The sequence below is a fragment of the Salminus brasiliensis genome, chromosome 5 (genome assembly GCF_030463535.1).
Source record: "Salminus brasiliensis chromosome 5, fSalBra1.hap2, whole genome shotgun sequence".
Classification (NCBI taxonomy): domain Eukaryota; kingdom Metazoa; phylum Chordata; class Actinopteri; order Characiformes; family Bryconidae; genus Salminus; species Salminus brasiliensis.
In genome coordinates, this window is record NC_132882.1 from 28578601 (window position 1) to 28601315 (window position 22715).

The following is a 22715-nucleotide window of genomic DNA, read 5'->3' on the forward strand; positions in this document are numbered from 1 at the left end:
GAATGGCCTGAGGGAAGAAACTTCTCCTTACCCTCTCTGTGTTTGCCCTCAGAGAGCGAAAGGGCTTCCCTGACCGCAACAGAGAGAACAGTCCATTGCTGGGATGGTTGAGGTTCTTCAGGTCTTCAGGTCTTTCTGGTCTTATTGCTGCACTGCTTGTTGTAAATGTTCTGTAGGTCAGGTAGCTTGGTCCGGATGATGTGCTCAGCTGATCACACCACCCTCTGGAGGGTGTCCTGCTTGATGCAGTCTGAAGTCCTTTGAGTGTCTGAAGTGGAAAAGATGCTGACAGACCTTGATGTTGCAGGACCATGACAGGTCCTGCAAAATGTGAACTCCAGGGTACTTGAAACTATCTTCCCTTCCCACTGCAGCTCTGTTGATACTAAGAGGGTGGTAGCTCCTCTCCTGCTTCCTGTTGCAGTCCACTATCAGTTCATTTGACTTGCTGATGTTGAGGAAGAGATTATTATTCTGTTTAATCTCTTTCAGCTAGGCCCTCTCATCACGGTCTTGAGATCAGGCCCAATACAAGAGTGTTGTCAGCAAACTTGACAACAGTGGCTATACAGTCATAAGTGTATAGTACAGCAGTACAGCAGAGGGCTGAAGACACAACCCTGGGGGGCTCAAGTGCTAATGGTAAGGGAGGGTAGTGGTTATGTGGGTTTTGAGTTGCGTTTAGGATCATTGTCCTGCGATAGAAGTCAAACCCCATATCACTGGCCACAACACAATGTTTTTCATTTTTAGAGTTCTAGGCAGCTGCTTAAAGATCACCATCACTACTGATTGTTGAGCACTGGAATTTGCATCACCTGGCACTTCCTAAAAATAAGTATAAACAAAACATAGCCTTAACAAGCTAATTAAGGTCTGATAAGGCCTAAAGGCCTTGGTAAAAAAAGTTAAAAAAGTTCAAATCTCTTGGTGTGCCCAAACCTTTGCATGACGCAAAGCTTAAAATGATGAGAATGATGTTTCATCCTTAACTGAATGCCTTTTTCTGGGGATCAGTTTATCATTTAAAGCAGCACTATATAGCATTTTTATCTTAACCTAGCAGCTTCAAAATCAGGTTGTTGCTCCACTGACCTGCAATAGGGAGAATAGTGCTGCTATTGTTACTACTCCGGGCTTAGCACTCCAGAAAGTGCACTTTGTAACTTTAGTGAAATGGGCAGACTGTTTGCTTGTGTGTAACATTGCCTAAGCCGACTCATGTTTGTGTAAAATCCTGAAATATCACTTTACCATGTCAGACCATATGTTTCTTCCATTTTTAATGCTAGTTTTGTGTCTCTTAGCTTGTATCTCTTGACACTTGTCACTTTCCGACTCCAGGAACAAGCCCAGGAACAAGAACCTTTTTTAACATAATACTGCTTAACATTAAAAAAATTATTGGCATTTGCCCACAATACTTGTTGGCTGCTCCTTGTGTTCCATGCAGTCACTGAGAAATATGTTGATTATAGCAGTGCTGGAATGCATACAGAAAAAAAAGATTCCTAGCATAGTTATCTGTCTAAACTCCATCTGGACAGAACTGCAAAATTCTAGTGAATTATCCAGCAAACTGGGATGGCTCAAACAGACAGGATTATAAGAACAGAATAATCATAAACCAGAAGTAAATGTTCAAAAACCAATGAATAACAAAGCAATGCTTTGCAAATAACTCTAGTTAAACTCTAGTTGTGGTTTTATACTGATCTAAATGAGAGTAAAATGCAACAGTTGTGCGTAAAAGTAAAAGGAGTAATACTGTGGCGAGAGTGACCTCTGCAGGCAAGGAGCGTCGAGATCTGACAATAATCTTCCTTTTTCTTGCTATTTAGCAAAACCCCCATGCATGGTTGAATGTATGTCCACTCCTGACTGTTGGAAATTGGAATCAAAAGAGGGGCATTTTCAGATTGGTCTTCTTTAAAAATGGACATACAGCCTCTGAGCCACACATAATAGATGTCAATACACCATTGACTAGAGGTCAGTGGTTAAAAGAAGCCATAGCTTTTCGAGGGTCTGTCTCAGGGACAACTCCAGTTTCCCTTGCTTTTTTGAAGTATAGCATCAAAAAAAGAGAAAATATAAAGGGTTTACTGTACTGTGTAAACATATTTCAAGTTTTGAAGTGTACCATCCACTCCCCACCCCACCCAAGGCCATATATGCAAACTAAGCTTTCAAAAATACCCATTTGAAATGTATTGATTTTGTAATGTAATAAACATTTGGGAATTTACAAACATACAGCTGTTTAGCACCATTTAATCAAGTTTTAAAGCCCAAACATTTTGAATTTTGAAACACAAAACAGGGCAGGAAATCACAACAAATATGATTCACATACCGCAGTCCTAAAGGCACAGTAAGTTAAAATTCTAAAAGATATAGAGAGAGTTTAGAAGAAGTAATTGTAAAAATGTATTGTGAAAGAATTCAGTGGGGACAAGAAAATAAATAAAATACAAGGAAATGGATGTGAAGTGGCAAATTTCAGTTTAGCCTTTTTTGTCTGCTAAGAGAAAAAACAGTACAGTGAATTTGATAAAAAGCTCTTCATGGGAGTGTGAGTTATACTATGGGAAATACATACTGTAGCACAATTAAGTAGTTAATTATTAACTAATTAACTAGTTCAGTGGGCAGAGACTCTTAATGAATCAAATTAAGCAGGACAATGACTTCTTAAAATTATGATATATGAATAAAGTTTTTAAATTAATAAAGACACGTGCTTCACAACAAAATGGTTATTTGAGAGATATCATAGAAGAACATAGAAAAACCTAATCGAGTGCATATACAGTATTACTGAGGGCGGGGAGTAGTGTAAGTAGCACAGATGGCTCTACTTTCACGTGGCTTCCATACAATCATCCCGCCGAAAAATGATCAAATACAAAGTTTGTAGGGTCACAGGATCAAAAACTAAGTGAACTAACAATTAAATGATAAACCGTTTTTTGATTTGACAACTATTAAACTGTTCTAAATCTGGAGAGAGAAGCTGATTAGCATTAGCTTAGTAAGTATAAAATTTAATTCTGTTCACTACAAAACACTTGCAAGTCTGGCTGACAGAAACCCCACTTACGAACAATTTGATGAGAATGACTCGAGGGATTGGTAAAGGACAGAAAGTTGAATTTAAAGGTTCTGTTCGGCTACAGATACACTGAATATCCGACAGCTCAGTGCTACTGCTGTTGACTAACTGACTATTGACTATAAAACGTTGTGTCTGAGAGAGCGTTAAGTTCAACGTATGGTGTTGGGAATAACAGAAAGGCGAAATGAGACCTGTTTGGACCTGTAGCCGGCCAGCTAGGCTTGCAAGGTAAGGTAGCTAGCAGGCCAAACCCCACAGCACAGGCTGTACTGCACAGTGCCACAGTTGGCGAAAACCACACACAGCATATCCACACAAACACCTCATACCAACTGTCAAGCATGGTAGAGTATTGGTGATGATTCTGGCTGATGTGAGGCCACCTATCTAGCAGCTAAAGCTTGGCCAAAATTGGGTCATGCAACAAGACAGTGATCCCAAGCACATCAGCACATCTACAATAGACTGAAAGAGAAAAAGAATATAAAGAACATAGAAACATTGAAGGAATATTTGTATTCTAATTGTCCTGTGTCCCTTTTCCAGGACTTACAGAACACTGCAGTCATGGGGTTTATAAAAGGGTTGCTGTCTGTCTTCATTTTAACATCATGCTACCTTTCCAGCAGTGCACAGAAAACAGGTATGTACGGTTCACAAAGCTGAATGCTGCATTTAATGTAATTGGAAAAAATCCAATAATGTGTTATTCTAATACTGACTGTATCACTGTAGAAAAACTGTATTGTTTATTGTCAAGTACCTGGTTCCGTACTATCTGACCAGGATTGCTTTCCATCCCAGTATGCACACAGGAAGCCTTGGCTGATATTGTCTTCCTGGTGGATGGCTCATGGAGCATCGGCACAGAGAACTTCCAGAGGATGCGCGAGTTCCTTCTCACCTTGGTGGACGGTTTCGATGTGGGCCCTGAGAAGGTTCGAATTGGCCTAGTTCAGTACAGCAACACGCCCCGCACCGAATTCTTTCTTAACAGTTACGAATCCAAGCAGGCGATTCACAACTACATCGCAAATCTCCCATACATGGGCGGTGGCACCAAGACTGGTCTGGGCTTAGATTTTTTACTAAAGAACCACTTTAAAGAAGAGGCAGGGAGCCGTGCTAAAAAGGGGGCACCTCAGATCGCTGTGGTCATCACAGATGGACAGTCACAGGACAACGTAGAGCCGCATGCGCAGGAGCTGAAGCGAAAGGGCATCGTACTCTACGCCATTGGAATTAAAGATGCTGACATGGAACAGCTGAAAGAGATCGCCACAAAGCCTCATGACCAGCACATCTACAGCGTGTCCGATTTCACAGCCCTGCAAGGAATCTCCCAAGGCTTCATTCATGTACTCTGCACCACAGTGGAGGAGGCTAAACGTCAGGTATCTCAGGTGCCACAAGGTAAAGTTAGCAGCAGCTAACGCATTTAAAACTATGTCATTTGGAATTGAATCAAATATTGATTTGAAGTATCAATCAATTACAATGCAGTCATATGGCCTACAGTTATAATGCATATGTTTTGTACTGTTGCATGTTTTCATCTCTAGGATGCAGGGCTAACTTGGCTGACATTGTGTTCATGGTGGATGGCTCTAGCAGCATTGGTGATGAAGATTTCCTGAAAGTGAAGCGGTTCCTCCATACGTTCATAGAGGGTCTTGAGGTTCGGACTGATAAGGTCAGAGTCGGAGTGGTGCAGTTTAGTAATAACCCTCATGAAGAGGTCCCGCTGGGGGGTTATGCAAACAAGGATGACCTGCTGGAGAAGGTGGACAAACTTATCTACCGGAAGGGAGGCACTGAAACGGGGAAAGCCCTCCGATTTGCTAAAACAAAATACTTCACACAAACGGGTGGCAGTCAGGCCCGTAGGAACGTGCCCAAGATTGCTGTGGTGATCACAGATGGAGATTCGGCCGATGATATGAAGACACCAGCACAGGAACTGCGGACAGAAGGGGTTTTAATCTTCACCATTGGGGTTGGTGATGTCAGTATAGGAGAGCTGGAGTCCATTGCCAATAAACCACATCAGCGTTTTTTGATCAGCTTCAAAAACTATCAGGAACTGTTGAAAGCTACTGGTAGCACGATGGACAGCGTGTGTAAATCAATGGCGGACAAGCAGCAGGGTAATACTGTGCATGCTGTTTTAAATATATTTGAAAAAGGTTTATGTTGAATTCAGTCAATGACTGTCCACGCGGAGGGTGGGGGGGGGGGGGGGGGGTTTGTAGCCCAAAGACAACTAGTGTTACAGAATATCATAATTACCCTTAGCATTTGTTGGCAAACTTTTTTTTAAATAATATTAGCCTGTTTTTACACTTGTCTTCTATTATTAAGAACTTTACATCAGTGTCAGATGTTTAAACATTCTGTTTTTGTTTCGTTTCTGTTGCAGCTCTAGCTCCTACGTTTTCAGATGTGTTTGTGTTGGTGGACAGTACAGCTCAGCAGAATGATGAAATAAAACAGTTCCTTGTTGGACTTGCTACACAACTTAACGTGGGGGGTAAAGCCAACCGGATGGCTTTGGCCCAGTTTGACGAAACCGTAAAAGTGGAGTTCCTGTTTAACGCTTACAGAACCAAAAATGAGGCACTTGAACTTATTGACAAGTTCCAACTTACGGACACCGGGAGTAGCAGCCTTGGACAAGCGATGGACTACGTACGCACTCGTCTCCTTAACGCTGCGTCAGGCAGTCGAATTGCCCAGGGCTTCAAGCAGTACCTACTAGTAGTGAGCAAAGAAAAATTTGACACCAGTGTGCTGAGTGCAGCACGTGCATTGAAGGCCCAAGGAGTGAACATTGTTGATGTTGATATAAGCAGAAGGATTCAGCTATTTTTTGATAGTCCTACTGGAGCTGTTCCACGTGATCCGGGTGTTTCAACTTTGGACAAGACCCTAATTGCTTCTCCACGAAAAACCTTCTTCACTGCCAATACAGATTTTACTAACATAGCACAAGATGTGAAGACCTTCATCAACACTCCGGACACAGTCATTGTCAGTGGAGGTCAGTTTGTCCTCGAAAAACCTGTAGAGTAGTTTCCTACAGAGTGCATTTTAATGTTATAGAAAATGTCAGTGATTTCTCATTTATATACTAACCAGTTTGAGATTGGGAAAACTGCTGTTTACATGTCACAGATATTAGAGCATTCACAAATTAAAGAAACAAACTGCTGCTGTTCTGTAAAAACCTTGTATCTCCATAATGGCAATTCTACAGGAAAAAGAGAAACCCTACAAGTCATTTTGGAGCATTTCTGTTGGAGCACTCATCAATACATTTTTATACAATGTAATGAACAGTGATTTAGTCATGTCAAAAAGTCAGAAGATTTTTGTACGACAGCAACAATATCCAAAATACAAATATATAAAAAAATATATAAATATAAAAAGGTTCTCTGTTTATGTGTTGGGTTTGCTTTGAATACAGATTTAATGACCATTTGCCTTTTCTACTTAATACTTTTGTTTTTTTAACTTATGTTCATGTTTGTTTATTTGTTTCCCAGACTGCAAGTTAGCTCAGGTGGTAGATATTGTGTTTATCGTGGACACATCAGACACCATCAATGCTCAAAACTTCAGGCTGGTGCGAAGCTTCCTCTACCACATGATTAAAGGCCTGGAAATGAGAAATGACAGCGTAAGGATAGGAATGGTGCTGTACAGTGATGAACCTAAGGCTGAGTTCTACCTAAACACGTTTGAGAACAAGCCGGACATCCTGCAGTACATTCAAATCTTGCCACACAGGGGTGGCCTGGCCAACATTAGCAAGGCCTTGAAGTTTGCACGAGAGAAGGTCTTCAGCAAAGAACTGGGCAGCCGACGCACCCGAGGGGTGCAGCAAATCGCTGTTGTCATCACGGAGGGGGAGTCTCAGGAAGATGTCACATCTGAGGCCGCCAAGCTAAGGCGCTCTGGGGTAAAGGTCTATGCTCTGGGAATTCAACACAAAAATGGGGTACAACTGAGACAGATTGCATCTTATCCTCCCAGCAAGTATGTGTACAGCGTGGACAGCTTTGCTAGGCTTGACGAAATGGAAACACTTCTGAGGAAGACTCTGTGTAACAATGTCATCCGTACAACTGTTGTCAAGATGGATCAGTTCAACATAAAACAAGGTAAGACAGTAAAGTTAAGTTCTTTTTCCATTAAGATGAACAGAGATGATCGCTTACTTGTTATGTGAAGCAGGTCAACCTTCAGAATCACACTATTTCACGTATTGCAATTTTAGGGTGTGTACAGACAGAAGAAGCAGACATCTATTTCCTCATTGACCATTCTGGAAGTATTGATCCAGCTGACTTTGAGGACATGAAAAAGTTTGTCCTGGAGTTTTTGCTGGTGTTCAGTATTGGGCCGAAACAAGTCCGTGTGGGAGTGGTGAAGTTCGCGAGTTCACCGGCTCTAGAGTTCAATGTGACGAAGTATAATGACAGATCTTCCATTGAAAAAGCCGTAAGTGGCATTGTCCAGATAGGTGGAGGTACGGAGACTGGCAAGGCCCTGGATTATATGAGTCCACTTTTCACGGAGGCCAGAAAGACACGTGCTGCAAAGGTTCGTGAGATTCTTATCGTCATCACTGATGGACAGTCTCAGGATTCAGTAAAACAGCCAGCAGCAGCTCTGAGGAGTCAGGAGGTGTCCATTTACGCCATTGGTGTGAAAGGCGCAAACAAGAATGAGCTACTGGAGATGTCAGCTGACCAAAACAAGATGTTCTTTGTCGATAACTATGATGCTCTGAAGCCTCTCAAGAATGAAATTATCACTGATATTTGCTCAGAAGAAGGTGAGGGTTGATTTATTTTATTTAACTCTGGGATTAAAGTGAATGCATTGAAGCTAGCAAGAAAATGTACCATGATTTGATGTGCAAAAACACTATCCTTGAATTTTACTTTTTCTTTCGGTTTATAGCCTGCAAGCACATGCTGGCAGACATCATCTTTTTGGTTGATGGTTCATGGAGCATTGGTACTGAGGACTTCTTAAAGATGAAGAAGTTCATAAATACCACCATCTCCAAGCTCAAAATAGAAAAAGATGGTGTACGGGTTGGACTCGTGCAGTTCAGCACAGATCCAGCGGCTGAGTTTCAACTTAACACCTATTATGATAGCAGACAGATGATGGAGGCCGTCAATGGCATTAACCAAATGAACAAAAACACTTTGATTGGGAGGGCACTCACCTACCTGTCACCGTATTTTGATCCACCAAAAGGAGGCCGCCCCAATATCCCAAAGTTCCTTATTGTGATCACGGATGGTGAGTCTCAGGATGAGGTTGACGTCCCTGCCAGAGCCCTCAGGGACAAGGGAGTTACCATTTACTCTATAGGTGTGGGCGAAGCTAAAAGCTCACAGCTGAGAAATATCAGTGGATCTCCCGCACAGGTGTTTATGGAGAGGAATTTTGATGCATTGGCTTCCTTAAATAAGAAACTTCTGCTGAAGATCTGCGTCTCTGCTGATGGTGAGTCAGTATTAAACACAGGAGCATTTATATATGTATGTAATTATGCAGAATTTTTATGGATGCTGTTTATAATATATAATATAATATTGTATTTATAATATAAATGAATAATATGATATTCTACTCATTCTATGAGCATTTATTTCCTTCATTTAACATGGCTCCTTTCTTCTTCAGAATGTCCGAAAACACAGGTGGCAGATGTGGTCTTCTTGGTGGATGGTTCTACCAGCATTTTCAGCACGGACTTTGATAAAATGAAGGTTTTCATGAATCTAGTGGTAAACAGCACAAACGTTGGACAAGATTATGTCCGTTTTTGTACTATTGTCTACTCTAACACGCCTGAGGCCAAATTCACTCTCAACCAGTATAGTACCAAACGAGAGGTTAACAGTGCTATCAGTGCCCTGACGGCTCCATCGGGAAATACCTACACAGCTAAGGCTCTGCAGTACTCGCTAGCCTACTTCAGTAAAGCCAGTGGTGGGAGAGCTGAGGCAGGTGTCCCACAGATAATGTTTGTCATCACGGATGGTGAGGCCACAGACGTAGACGAATTGCCTGAACGTGCTAAAGTGCTTCACAACCTTGGAGTTCAAGTATTCAGCATTGGAGTGGGAAAGGCAAACGAAGGAGAGCTACAGATCATTGCCTCAGACAAGAACAAAGTTTTCAGGGTTGGCGACTATGATGCTTTGAAAGCCCTGCATCAGAACATCTCCCGTGTGCTTTGCAACAACTCTAAACCAGGTAATTACATTGCATTACATCTAAAACCAGGCTCCAAAACAAAGCCTTGAATTGAGTCTGCATTTGATTCACTGAAACAAGATGTGATGCACATACTACAGTACAGCAGCTGGGATCTGAACAGTGTAACTCTTTGTCTCTGCTATTCTTAGTCTCATATTGTGTTTTTCAGTATGTTCGAAGGTGGCAGCAGATTTGATCATTTTAATTGATGGGTCTGAAAGCATCAAAGAGAAGTCATGGAATACCATGATAAACTTCATGCTGCGTCTTGTAGACAATCTTCAGGTCAGCAAAGACTTTTTCAGGATCGGTGTTGCCCAGTTCAGTACCACCTACAGGAAGGAGTTCTACTTGAATGAACATGAGAATCCCACGCCTGTGAAGAAGGCCATTGAATCCATAAGGCAGATGAAAGATGGGACAAAGATTGGAAATGCTTTATTTGAAGTACAGGAGTTCTTCGAAACCAGCGCAGGCAGCCGTATAAATAGTGGCATTTCACAGAACCTGCTACTGATCACCGATGGGGAATCCCACGACGAGGTCAATGCTGCCGCTGACAGATTGAGAGCCAAGAAAATCGAGATGTTTGTAATTGGAATTGGGGAAATCTCTTTCAAACAGATCGAGTACATTGCTGGGTCACCTGACAAAGTGTTTGTCATGGACACCTTTGACTCCTTGAAGCTTAATACAACTGTCCTGCAGGTTATTAATAGCCTTTGCACACCAGTGCCAAGTGACATTACAGGTAAGGACAGAGGACAGCATTTCTGAATATGGGTAAATATGAAAGACCCGTTTGAATCACATCTCAATAACATCTGTAAAATGATGTAGTTTTTATGTTTGTCTAAGGTTTTGGCTTTATTTCCCCTATCCACATAAACGTTAATTAACCAAGTTGCACTGTGTACTTTTTTGAACAGATTGCACTGTAGAAATCGCTGTTGGATTTGATGTGTCCCGTGTCAGTGCAAGTTCACAATCGCTCTTCAGTGGCCAGTATAAGCTGCAGGCCTACCTGCCTGAGATTATCAAATCCATCTCCACTTTGTACAACATGTGCTGTGCCACCCAGCCCTCTGAAACCCCAACCCGAACAGGCTTTCGCGTGGTTGCTAGGGATGGAAGAACACTCTACGATACTGGCTTCGAAACCTATAATGCCGACGTGATAAAGAAAGTAATGGCACAGCAGATCACACAACCTTTGGCCTTCAATTCCCAGCTTCTGCGATCTTTTCAAACTAAGCTTGCAGCCTCTAAAGCTGGTGTGAAGGTGAGTCAGAGTATTCTTGTTTTCAGATTATTTGAAGAGTCTTCTGTAGAATATCATAGCAACTGATATACACTAAATGTCCAAAGGTTTTTAGACACCTGATCATCCTTGTTTCTTTCTGAAATCAAAGGAATTAGCAAGCCTCTACTCAGGGAAGGCTAGGATCGCAGGTTGTTGAAATATTGTTGTCAGGATTTTATTGCTTTCAGACCCAAAGTGTGAGGTCGTTAATAAGATCAGGTACTTATGTTGGATGGTTAGTTCTGGATCACAGATGGCACTCCGGCTCATGCTACAGGAATGCAGTTCCACAGTCTGGGGAGTGCTGGGGAGCTTTACACTCCTCTAGCACTTGACATTTGGCCTTAGGCTCATGTCTGGCTTCTCCAAAGCCTCTCATTCTACCGGAAATGATTTTCTGTGGAGATTATGCAAGCTGTGTCAACAATGCACCTTACAGTAGCTAAAATCACTAAACACCAGAAGAGTTGCCCAGATACTTTTGGATATATAGCATATGAAACACAGGAGGTACCTGTGTTCTTTTAAAATGTGTAGAATATCATTGTTGTACTATTTATGTGACGAATGATGAAATAATTAAACTGACATCGACAGGTCATGATCATCTTCACTGATGGCCTAGATGATTCCACTGAAGTCCTTATGCGTGCCTCACAGGATCTTATGAGAAGTGGTAGGGGAATAAATATTTTTTACAAATGCTTTTTTTCCTTATCTTTATTGCTGTATGTAAACAGAATGAGATTTGTCATTACATTGTGTAAATGGTGGAGAGGGTGCTTGGAAGTGCTTTGGACAGATGATGAACATTGCTTCTGTCAGTCTTTTGTGAACTGACATTTTGATTTGCTTTATTCCGTTCAGTTTTGCAGGACAAAAGAGTTTGTACTAGTTTGTTGGGATCACTTTATAATAATAGGTCTCAATAAAAAGCTAAATAAGCATCAAAATGTTTGCTTATATGTTATTAATAATATATATTAACCATTATATTAATAGTTTTATAAGCATCAGTTAGTGGAATTTCCTTGGCCAAGTCCACCTGTACTGACAATAGTCTGGGTCAGCAGAGAAAGCCATCCCGACAGAACTTTAAAGGTTTGGACTACTGTAGCCTGTCCATAGCACTATTTCAGCACTATTTCCGTGTTTAACAGTGACATTTAAATGTTATGTTAATTAACAATGTGTAAATCACAGATGCTCCATTGCATATTCCATTGTGAATTGTGTGACAGGAGTCCATACGCTGCTGATAGTAGCGCTGGATGGAGTCCAGAGCACTACAGAGCTGCAGAAGCTGGAGTTTGGACGAGGGTTTGGCTATAAGGAGCCTCTTACTATTGGCATGCAGAGTGTGGCCAGTGCCATACACAAGCAGATTGTGAGTCAGTGTACTGAATATGTACTAAATGTACAATGTACTAAATCATAAATGTGAATCCATATCGTTTACCAATGTACATTTTTCCACTTCCTCATTTTGGAGAAACAAGGCTAGGATATTGGCATGTATGTGGTTTTAATATATGTGGTGTATGTGGTTTTAATATAGTTCAGGATTTTAGTTGTTCTTTGACATATGGACAGTAAGTATGTAACTTTGGTCGGGGCGATGAATGATCAGATGTCATTTTACAAGCCTATTTACAAACCTTTTTTGTCTCTGAATTGTACATGCTAATTTTTCTTTTACAGAGAGCTAGTTCCAGTTCTGAACTCGTATTATTAAACTGTACTATATATTTCTAGGTGATTATATCTATATATACCTAAAGATGCAGAACCACAGTTACGGAATAATCTATTGGAACGTATTGTTGTATTCATAATATTATAATAATGATATTCTTTTTTTAATATGATAATAATGTATAATAATACAGGAAAGTGTTCTAAAAAAGAGTATAAAAGAAATGTCTACAAAAAAAAAAATGTTTCACTTAGTCCTTCAGTAATGGAGCAATTAACTTCAGCAAGTACCTAAAAGCTTCTATTCTAAATGAATTTCAAGTATGAGCAACGTGTTGAAACTGTTCAATGTGGTAATCAACCGTGTGCTACAGATGAGGCAAATAGGGATTAGGTTGAAAACCAGAATATACACTCCATTAAAAGGCCTTTATATTCATATTGCCCATTTCACTTTATTAACTAAGAGAGCTCATGAGAATATTTTGGATATGGGCCTCTTTAAAGACATTAGTATGTGGATGATGTGTCAGATTTACTATAATAATTAAAACACTTAATACACCTATCGGACATTGGGATCATGGGTTAATGGTGAGATTACACTAAATTTTATACTTTTAAGAATGCGTGTCACTACAAATGAGGCAATTAGTTTCATCATTAATGAAACACCTTGATCGCTTTATCAGTACTGCTTAGTATTTTAATCTGTTTATTCAAACCTTTTTTTGATCTAACATACATTGTGTGTAACCCTCATTCACGAAGTAGCTAACCTGATACATAAAATACAGATTAAGAAATAAAAATTTATATATTAAACAAGACATAAACAAATAAGATACATTTTAATAGTTTAAAGTTCAAAAATCAAATTTTAACTTGCAAGATAAGTCAAATAATGAGGGACCAAAAAAAGATAAGAAATAAATTAAGAAATAAAGGAGAGATAGTATAAAACATAAAACAATTGTTAAGCAGTAACTGAAAGTAATAGTTAAGATAAGTAAAAATAATTATAAGAGGAAGGTAAACAAAAGGTTAAAACAGTCGTAGGCTGTGTGGAGGTGGTTAAAGACTAAGAGTTTAAAATATTCATGAGACACCAACAAGTAGAGCTTCTGTAGAAAATCCAGCACTCTGGTGCACTGTATCTAAAAGCAGAAACTCCCTCCCTCTGTCTCCTTCTAGGATGCCGTGTCCTCAAGAGAGTGCTGTAATGTCATGTGTAAGTGCACTGGCCATGAGGGCATGCGAGGACCTCGAGGACCTCCAGGGATAAAGGTGATGTGATGTTCTCCAGGGACAAAGGTGACAGAAAGTACATTGAGTAAAAGCTAAGGGACACTTCATTAAATGCATTTTCTTTGCCACTGCACAGGGAACTCCTGGACAGAAGGGACACCCTGGATTTCCTGGAGAGGAGGGAGGAATTGTAAGAGTTGATTTGATCCTTTATAAACCAGGCCTCCTATCTTAGATTGCACACCATGGATTATGGTAACATAAACTCATATAATTAATGGTGATATAGATGTTGTGTGGTATGCGGTGGGAGGTCTATTATAGATATTTATATTGCATTCAAACTCACACTTCAAGTTGGCTTGGATGCAGGGTACATTTCTTCACATCAAATCTGCAGAGAGTTGCTTGCTTATGTAGAAACGTGTGCTACATAAGAAGTATTTTCCATTGTTGTTCTACAGAAATCAGTACAGTACAGGGCTCCGAACTCTTGTAACTCTCGAGTTGTCTGTCATGTTTGCAGGGAGAGAGAGGGCCACCAGGTCTGAATGGAACCCAAGGACATCAGGGCTGTCCTGGAAAAAGAGGCCAAAAGGTATCAGTGATTCCTTCACACTGATACTTCTCCTTACTGAAACACACTCAGATTTCATCTGTGTCTAAAAGAGTTTCTTTTTTACAATCCCCAACAGGGCAACAGAGGCTACAGGGGTGACATGGTGAGTAACTGAAATCTGTTTGATTTAATACCACTGACAATGTCTAGATTTGAACTGAATGGATGGATTTGGACTTATGTACTAGTGCCTATGACTGGATACAGAGTACATAGGTCATTGTTGTAGTTAAGAGTGTTGTAAATAATCAGAACATGAACAGCAGGCATTTAAACAAAACCACTACAAATGTATCAACAGAAACATAAATGGTGAGAAATACGCAGGAGACATTTATGATAATATAATGTACTATAAACCATGAGGTTTTCAAATGTAAATAACTGCTTTTGCTTTAAAGCAGCATAATGCGAGAATTTCTTTTGGGCTCCCCCCTACAGTCGGGAAGTGTTATCTTTAAGCCACCCTTAAGGGACACGCTTTACACATGCATTTCTGAACAAGCTGAAGGGTACAGAACCGTCACTGAAAGTGAAAGAAGCATGTTTACTGTTGCGAAGTGTTGCACAGTTCTAACAAGAGTTGTCCTGCTCACTTCACCAGAGTTAAATTGCGCAGTGAACAGCGGGCTAAGCAAGGAATAGCAATGATAGAGGCACTAATCTTCCTATTACAAGTCAGTGGAGCATGATTGCGAAGCTGTTATACGCAGCTCGATTTGTAAAATTAGCTAAAAGAAAAATCAATGTTATCTTGACAGATTTTCTGCACAGAGAGGCTGTAGCTGTATCATATTGTAGAACCCACTCATCACCACTTACACTCTTGATATTAACCTGATTTACCTGATTTAGTACATATTTGTGTGGTTCTAGATTGCCCTATATAATCAATATGAATTGACCTACGCTAATATAAATGCATATGTTGAATGTAGCTCACTATAATCCATGTTTCCCACATGCTATATCTGTATTTGACAGGGAGAAGATGGAGAGCATGGTTTGGATGGAGTGGATGGAGAACAGGTAGTACTTTTTTCTTTAATCTAAAGCAAAGTCATAGAAAATCAGCTAAATAATCCCCTGCTGATTTGCTGTGCTGATGTTTGTGGTTGTCAGTGCGTTTACTAATGGAACATACTTTTTGTCTGTTTCACTGATTTAAATTTTAGGGCATGGCTGGATCTGCAGGAACCTCTGGAGAGCGAGGAGATATGGGCAGCCCAGTAAACACTTTTATTTTTTGTGCTCTGTCTCTTTGTCTCTGGGTAATAGAATGTGTTAAATGGGATGGGAATTAGTTAAGAGATAGTCTATACCTAATCTTTGTCTTGCAAACGTAGTCTGTGAAGTACAGCTAACACAAACAACAATTCACCTCAAAAATATTCTGAAACAGGGTCAAAGAGGTGTCCGAGGAAGCCCAGGTGTGCCAGGAGAAAAAGGACTAAGGGGAGATCCGGTGAGTGCTACTTTTTGTCCTTTTAAGACAAAAACAAGTCAAGGAAAAGAAATGTACTGTAGGTAAACTCTACTCCAAAACCTTTATAAGAACATAAAACCTCTCTCCCCTTTCTGGAAAATATATAAAATCTGACTTCCACAGAATCAATGTCTTGAGATTGAAATGGACTTTAAAAGAGATTTATTTAATGCCCTCATAAATACTGGCCATCAGCTTTCTCTTTTTTTAAGCATAGCTAGATTGTTGGTTCCATACAGGTTGGTTTGAGTATTTTAGAACTGAAGATCAGCACAACAGCCTCTAGAGTTTACTCAGAATGGTTTGATAAAGAAAAAGCAGAGAATAGAAAGCTGAGGCTACAGTGGGCTCAGTTCGAGTGGGATATTCACAGCACACACATATGCTTTTTATAACAGTTTGGCACACAAACTGGACATATTCATACAAAGAATTCAGACCTGTGCACCAGCTTTGTACATAACACACAAACTGAATATGTTCAGTTTGTGTGTCAAACTGCTACAAAAAGCTTAGAACATCTGGGTCTGTCTCCATTTTGATATGGATGTGTGTGAGATCAAGTATGTTCACCAAGAAGCTTCCTTTTCCTTTCTCTTTTCTGTTCCACAGCATTGTGTGTATTTTTGTGGTTTGACAGAAACTTAGAGTTTCTTCCAACAATGTGTCTGTGACATGCAAAGAAACCTAAACAATAGATAGCAGCTGTGTGCTATTATGTTTCGCTGAATCCTGCAACTGTTACTACTGAATGGCTGAGAAAAAGTTGAGAAAACGTACTTACAGCACATAGGCTGATTAAGAATGCACTTTAACTTCACTTCTAACATTGGTGGTTTTCTTTTTCCATCAAGGGTGAACCAGGTTTCAACAACAACATCCGTGGTCCTAAAGGTGAGGTTGGAAACCCAGGCTTACAGGTATGTGAACTCTTCAGTGAAGATTTCAGTTCTGTCCCTGAAAGACCTCACTCTAACACCTCAGTAATTTAAGATCTACACTTTTTTTTTAGCACCGATTTGCATGGTTACAATCACAAGCTCTATTAGGGAATCCACTACCTCCTAAATGTTTTATGGGGAAAAAAATGTAGTGTGCTAACTCTCTGCTTGTCTTTGCCTCGGTTGCAGGGCGAGATAGGACAAGATGGAAACCCAGGCATAGCTGGAGATCCTGGCAAACTTGTAAGGTCTTTTTAAACAGGCCTGATTTTAACCATGAGGAGCTTTTTCTGTTGACTCATCCACTATCTTTATCTTTCAGGGTCAAAAAGGAAGACGAGGCATTGGGGGTCTACCGGTATGATTTACACTGTTTTACATTTTAAGCAAAGACTGTATGCTTCCCTAGTGGAGGAAGTAAGACCTACACTCCAATAGATCAAAGCAGAAAGTAGTATAAAATAAACAATGTTTCTGATTATTTTTCAATACTTCTTCTTCCTTTGCACCATGAATATGAATGAATTGATTGACATAATACATAATTTCAAAAGATTTGGGCCAAGCAATATCCACTCATTTCTTAAACAGTTTCCCTAAGTAAAGGCTATATTGTATTCTAAGGCTACTTTTATTTTGTTTTCAGGGTGTCAGAGGGCTTCCCGGAGCACCTGGATTGCCGGGGACCCCTGGGGGTACAGGGCCAATGGTACAGTTCTGTTCTGTTCTTAACATCTTGAGTCCGTTGTTTAACATCCAGTCTTTAGTTTTTTGTTAGTTTCATTTTTCCTATCTTTAAACTCAGGGGCTGTTAATCAAACATGATACAAATAGAAAACTTGTAGTGGGAAGTATCAGCATTGCAGTAGTGAATACAACATACATTTTGTTGTTTCTATGTTATAATTGCATAGTCTTGTACATTACATCAGCAGATGGTTAAAAGAGGGCTAAGTACATTATTTTAACATGTATAAAAAATAAAAATGTTACCAAAGCCAGTATTCTGAATGTTAGCCTGATATCAATGTTTTGATGGCCATCAGCTTTCTCTTTTTTTTAAGCATAGCTAGATTGTTGGTTCCATACAGGTTGGTTTGAGTATTTTAGAACTGAAGATCAGCACAACAGCCTCTAGAGTTTATTCAGAATGGTTTGATAAAGAAAAAGCAGAGAATAGAAAGCTGAGGCTACAGTGGGCTCAGTTCGAGTGGGATATTCACAGCACACACATATCCATGTTTTGATCTGAATTACAAAAACATGCAAAAAATGCAGTCTGTCAGTCCTGGAAGTGTAAGGCCCATTATTAAAAAGAATAATCTTATAGGGTTTAATCTTCATAGGGTTGCTTTGTTTCTTCAGAAACAGTTTTAAGGAGAGAGTCCTGAGAAAGCCCCCAACCCAGACCTCTAACATCATCTCAGCTTATCTTACAGTTACTACACTCACTAAACTCATCAGGTTACACCAATGATGACTCATGGTTGTTGCTCATGATGGAGCCAAAGAACATAAACCAGCCTCAGCCCATAAAGCCAAGAAGGTTACAGCTCTGAAATGTAAAACTACGTGAGAAAGTAGGAATTTAAGAGGCAGCAGAAATGTTGAAATCCATTAGGGTGTAGAAAGGAGGAGAAGGTCTATAAAACCAAATACGAATAATCAGAGGATTTGATTCTTTGTTTCTCTGCAGGGGCAAATTGGTCCTAATGGAGTTCCAGGACAGAAAGGAACTCCTGGTCTACCAGGACCTCAGGTATGCTTCTAGATCAAAGTTAATTCCACTGTAACACTGTAACAGCGTCCTTTGTTTCTAAATATGGTGATTATCTTCCTTTAGGGACCCCCTGGTACTCCAGGTGGCATTGGATCTAAAGGAAATATAGGATCCAGAGGACAAAAGGTGAGTTGGACAATTTTTATATATTTAAATATTATTATATATATATTGGATTAAGCTATTGGACTACAAACACTCATCAGTGCCTAAACCCAGAATGATTATTGAACTGAACACAATTTGTTTGAAGATAATGTACATGTCTGTATTTGTTGTCTCTTGTCTGAAAAAAAAATGAACATGTCTTTTTTTAAGGTGTCACCTTTTTCAATGCAAAACTCTAGCTTTTTGAAATGAATTGAAAAATGTAAAGTTAGATTATTGAATTTTTTGCCAAACTGCAGTACATAAAACATATTTTCAAAACGTGTAATTCTATGTTGGACAGTACAACAGTTTCTGAATCTAGATGTTATATCTTTGTATGACCTTTTTTTAATGTGTAATTTTAGCTGGATAATATATACAATATTATATTATTACAATATACAAAATAATAACCTAGTACATTGAAGTTTGCATCTCACACTTACCTGATTAATACCTAGAAGGGTTACCAACTTAACAAGAGCACTGACTGTTAGATTATTGAATCGTTTGCCAAATTGCAGTACTGAAAATGTATTTTCTAAACATTGTGTAAACTTATGTTGGACAAGTCTCTGAATCTATGTTCTTGTGCAGGGTCAACAAGGGAACCCTGGAGATAAGGGATCAACTGGACCACCAGGCCCTCGAGGACTTCCGGTAAACCAAACTAGCACCTAACTTCTGATCTGGAAAGTCAGTCAAATAATCTTAAACCTGAGTCGATCCTGACACATCTGAGGGTAGATTTATTAAAGATTTAGATTAAGTTTTAGTAGTTTAGATTACATAAACATTTAGCTTGTTTGGCACACAACTTGAAAAATGTACAGTAAATGTTATGGTGCACAGAATGCTCAAGAAAGCACTCTTATATTATCAGTGCATTTTTTTCATCCAAGAAATTATTTTTTAATTAATAAATTTAATTAACTAGATTATGTCTACAGCTTATGACAGATGATATACTCCACTTAAATAATAAGTAATATTTTACAAAAAACTATGTGTATGTTTTCTTCATATCTGCTAGAGCACCTAGGCTAACATAAAGAATATTGTATCTTGAAGGCACCCTGCCCTGCACATTTTAGAATCACACCTACATGAACTATTTAGCTCAGTAACAAGTCCATTCAGAGTTTCAGGGGATGTGTTAAAGCAGAGAATCCATTACAATGTGCAGGGCGGGGTGCCTCCCAGACCATGGTTGAGAAACACTGTTCTAGAAAGGCACTAACCTTATCGGGCTGCTGGTCATACGAGTAGAAAATTAGGCTAGCTTGACTTTTTCCTCTGTTTCTCTACAGGGAACTGATGGTCCAGATGGATATGGATTACCAGGACCTAAAGGACAGAAGGCAATATAGAGACACAACAGACATATTCTGTATTCTATATATGGATAAATATCATGGATATTATTCAAATTTGACCTTTTAAACTTAGCTGCACATGTCTTTTCCACTTCTAGGGAGATACTGGTTTTCCAGGTCATCCTGGACTTCAGGTAAATTTAGTTTTAAATGATGTCTTGACTTTAATATACAGTAATATCGTTATCACACAGATCTTATATCTTTGTACCACAGTTTTAATAAACAGAGCTACTTTAATTTTAGCTGGCTAATATAAAAATCTATTGTTTAATGCAGTTTAATTAAGTTAGGCTGATATGTTAGGCAACTAATAACCTAGTACCTTGAAGTTTGCATCTCACACAAGAGCACTGACTGTCACTGTACTGACTGTCAATGAACTCAGTCATTAATTTTTTCATGTACAGGGTGAATCAGGAGATCCTGGGCCATCTGGAGGTAATGGGCAAAAAGGCAACAGTGGAAGAAGGGTAAGAATATTTTTCAATAACACTTAATACAAAAAATTTGCAACACGTCTTACACTAATCATGGTTTTGTTACTGGCTAGGTTGTTCATAGTTTGTTTGGTGTGTGATAACAGGGAAATGCAGGAAGGCCAGGTGAAACAGGTAGTCCTGGATCCGTTGGGTCACCCGGACACAGGGTTTGTGACCATTAGTAAAATCTTTTTATTATTTGTAATATTTACTATTAATTAGATCACTTACATATATCGTATTGATCCTGTTAGGGCCCTAAAGGACCACAAGGAGTCAGAGCAATGTCTGTAAGTTCAAGGCATTTTTTGCAAATCATGTTTTATGTTGATCAATATTCTTACTCACTGGAACTTGTTTTCTTCTAGACTTGTCAACTGATCACCTATGTACGAGACAACTGTGGTAAGATTTCATAGTATTGGTCTGCCTAGTAGTAATTATTAGGGTATTCTCTCTACAAAAGCTACAAGTAGTAGCAGTAGTGACATTTGTGGTAGTAGTAGCAGTAGTAGTGGCTGTAGGAGTAGTTGTGTTAGCAGTAATAGTAGTAATAGGAGCTGCAGTAGTAGTAGCAGCAGTCATAGCAGCAGTAATAATAGTAGCAATAGTAGCATTGTTAGTAGTAGCAGTAGTAGAAGTAGCTGCAGCAGTCGTAGTAGTAGTAGTAGTAGTTGTTATAGCAGTGGTAGCTGCAGCAGCTGTAGTATCAGTCATAGCAGCAGTGATATTAGCAGTAGTAGTAACTGTCATCGTAATAGCAGTAGTAGAAGTAGCTGCAGCAGTACTAGCAATAGTAGTAGCAGTGGTAGAAGTAGCATTAGTCGTTGTAGCAGTCATAGCAGTAATAATAGTAGCAATAGTATAGCAATAATATATATAAAAACTATAAATAAATAAAACACAATCACTTATGATGTTCTGCTTCTAAACAACCTCTCTTGTTAACTCTTGTCTTATGTTTTCACTCCCACAGTTTGCTGTAAAGGTACGGTTCTTGTTACTTTCCATGCAATTGAACTGCTTTTTATGCAATACAACTGTAATATTTTAGGGATAGTAAATGTTTGACTGCAAGATGGTAATTAATCAGTGAATATTTCACTGTGCTTTCAACTCCAGCTAATGTCGCTTGCCCTGCCTACCCCACTGAACTGGTTATTGGCCTGGACATGTCTGACAATGTGGTTCCTACACTGTTTGACAAGATGCGTACCGTTGTTGTCTCTCTGCTGGATGGAATCAACATCGCAGAGAGCAACTGTCCCACTGGAACCCGAGTAGCGGTGGTCTCCTACAGCTCCAGCACCAAGTACCTCATCCGCTTCTCTGACCATCGCCGTAAGAAGGACCTGTTGGAAGCCGTGAAGAACATCGCTTTGGAACGCACATCCAACCAGCGTGACATTGGTGCAGCCATGCGCTTTGTGGGAAGGAATGTCTTCAAGCGTGTGCGACAGGGTGTACTAATGAGGAAAGTAGCAATTTTCCTGTCCGGTGGACTGTCCCAGGATTTGACATCTATTACCACAGCTGTTCTAGAATACAAGGGACTGGACATCAACCTTGGCGTTATTGGGTTTAGGAATCTCCCGAACGTTCGTCGCGCTTTTGAGGTAAAGTAAAATGATAATATAGTCATATCTATAAAGAAAACCGGCAAACATGCTTTTTTCTTGATGCACCTACTTTCCTTCTGTTGCCTATTGTAATGCAGGCTGATGAGACGGAGAGCTTTATTTTTTCTCTACTTGAAAGACCACGAGACCAGGCTACAGTGCTTGAGAGGATCCAACAGTGTGTTCTCTGCTTTGGTAACTGAATTGTTTTTATGGTTTTAATCAAGTGATGTTGATCTATGCAACACTTGTTTTCATTTTATCTACATTTAAAGCTTTAATTAAACAACCACATGAAGAAATCACTGTGCCTTTGATACAACAGATAGACTTGAGAACCGGATTGGACTCTCAGGAAAAGTGATAAAATGGTTCAGTTCATACCTGCAAGGCAGCAATTAGACAAAGTAGAAAATGATTTAATAATAAATGTTCCTGAGAACGCTCCAGTGACTTGACGTGTCCCCCAGAGTTTTTAATTCTTGGCCCGCTCTTATTAAATTTATACATGCTTCCTCTAAAGCCCTGAAATCTAAAGAACTGCCACATAACCTTGGCAAACTAATGGACTCTGATCTCAGGTTGAGTAGACATGTTAAAACAGTTCCTT

General features: G+C 39.6%; 1 protein-coding gene across 1 annotated transcript in view; it reads left to right on the top strand.

The window, feature by feature from the left end:
- Window positions 1–620: 620 nt before the first annotated feature.
- col6a4a (collagen, type VI, alpha 4a) overlaps window positions 621–22715 on the top strand; it is a 28332-nt gene continuing 6237 nt past the window's right edge. The window contains exons 1-36 of the mRNA XM_072680071.1: window positions 621–642; window positions 3665–3761; window positions 3923–4531; window positions 4681–5265; window positions 5538–6158; window positions 6667–7284; window positions 7401–7961; window positions 8090–8647; window positions 8828–9403; window positions 9576–10157; window positions 10336–10688; window positions 11307–11385; window positions 11951–12096; window positions 13599–13691; window positions 13789–13842; window positions 14179–14250; window positions 14348–14374; window positions 15256–15300; window positions 15447–15500; window positions 15674–15736; window positions 16612–16677; window positions 16888–16941; window positions 17021–17056; window positions 17345–17407; window positions 18395–18457; window positions 18542–18604; window positions 19226–19288; window positions 19939–19989; window positions 20103–20138; window positions 20415–20477; window positions 20591–20653; window positions 20741–20776; window positions 20855–20891; window positions 21463–21474; window positions 21609–22102; window positions 22204–22300. Coding sequence (XP_072536172.1) covers window positions 640–642; window positions 3665–3761; window positions 3923–4531; window positions 4681–5265; window positions 5538–6158; window positions 6667–7284; window positions 7401–7961; window positions 8090–8647; window positions 8828–9403; window positions 9576–10157; window positions 10336–10688; window positions 11307–11385; window positions 11951–12096; window positions 13599–13691; window positions 13789–13842; window positions 14179–14250; window positions 14348–14374; window positions 15256–15300; window positions 15447–15500; window positions 15674–15736; window positions 16612–16677; window positions 16888–16941; window positions 17021–17056; window positions 17345–17407; window positions 18395–18457; window positions 18542–18604; window positions 19226–19288; window positions 19939–19989; window positions 20103–20138; window positions 20415–20477; window positions 20591–20653; window positions 20741–20776; window positions 20855–20891; window positions 21463–21474; window positions 21609–22102; window positions 22204–22300 — 7093 coding nt within the window. The 5' untranslated portion in view covers window positions 621–639. The remainder of the gene's footprint in view (window positions 643–3664; window positions 3762–3922; window positions 4532–4680; window positions 5266–5537; window positions 6159–6666; window positions 7285–7400; window positions 7962–8089; window positions 8648–8827; window positions 9404–9575; window positions 10158–10335; window positions 10689–11306; window positions 11386–11950; window positions 12097–13598; window positions 13692–13788; window positions 13843–14178; window positions 14251–14347; window positions 14375–15255; window positions 15301–15446; window positions 15501–15673; window positions 15737–16611; window positions 16678–16887; window positions 16942–17020; window positions 17057–17344; window positions 17408–18394; window positions 18458–18541; window positions 18605–19225; window positions 19289–19938; window positions 19990–20102; window positions 20139–20414; window positions 20478–20590; window positions 20654–20740; window positions 20777–20854; window positions 20892–21462; window positions 21475–21608; window positions 22103–22203; window positions 22301–22715) is intronic.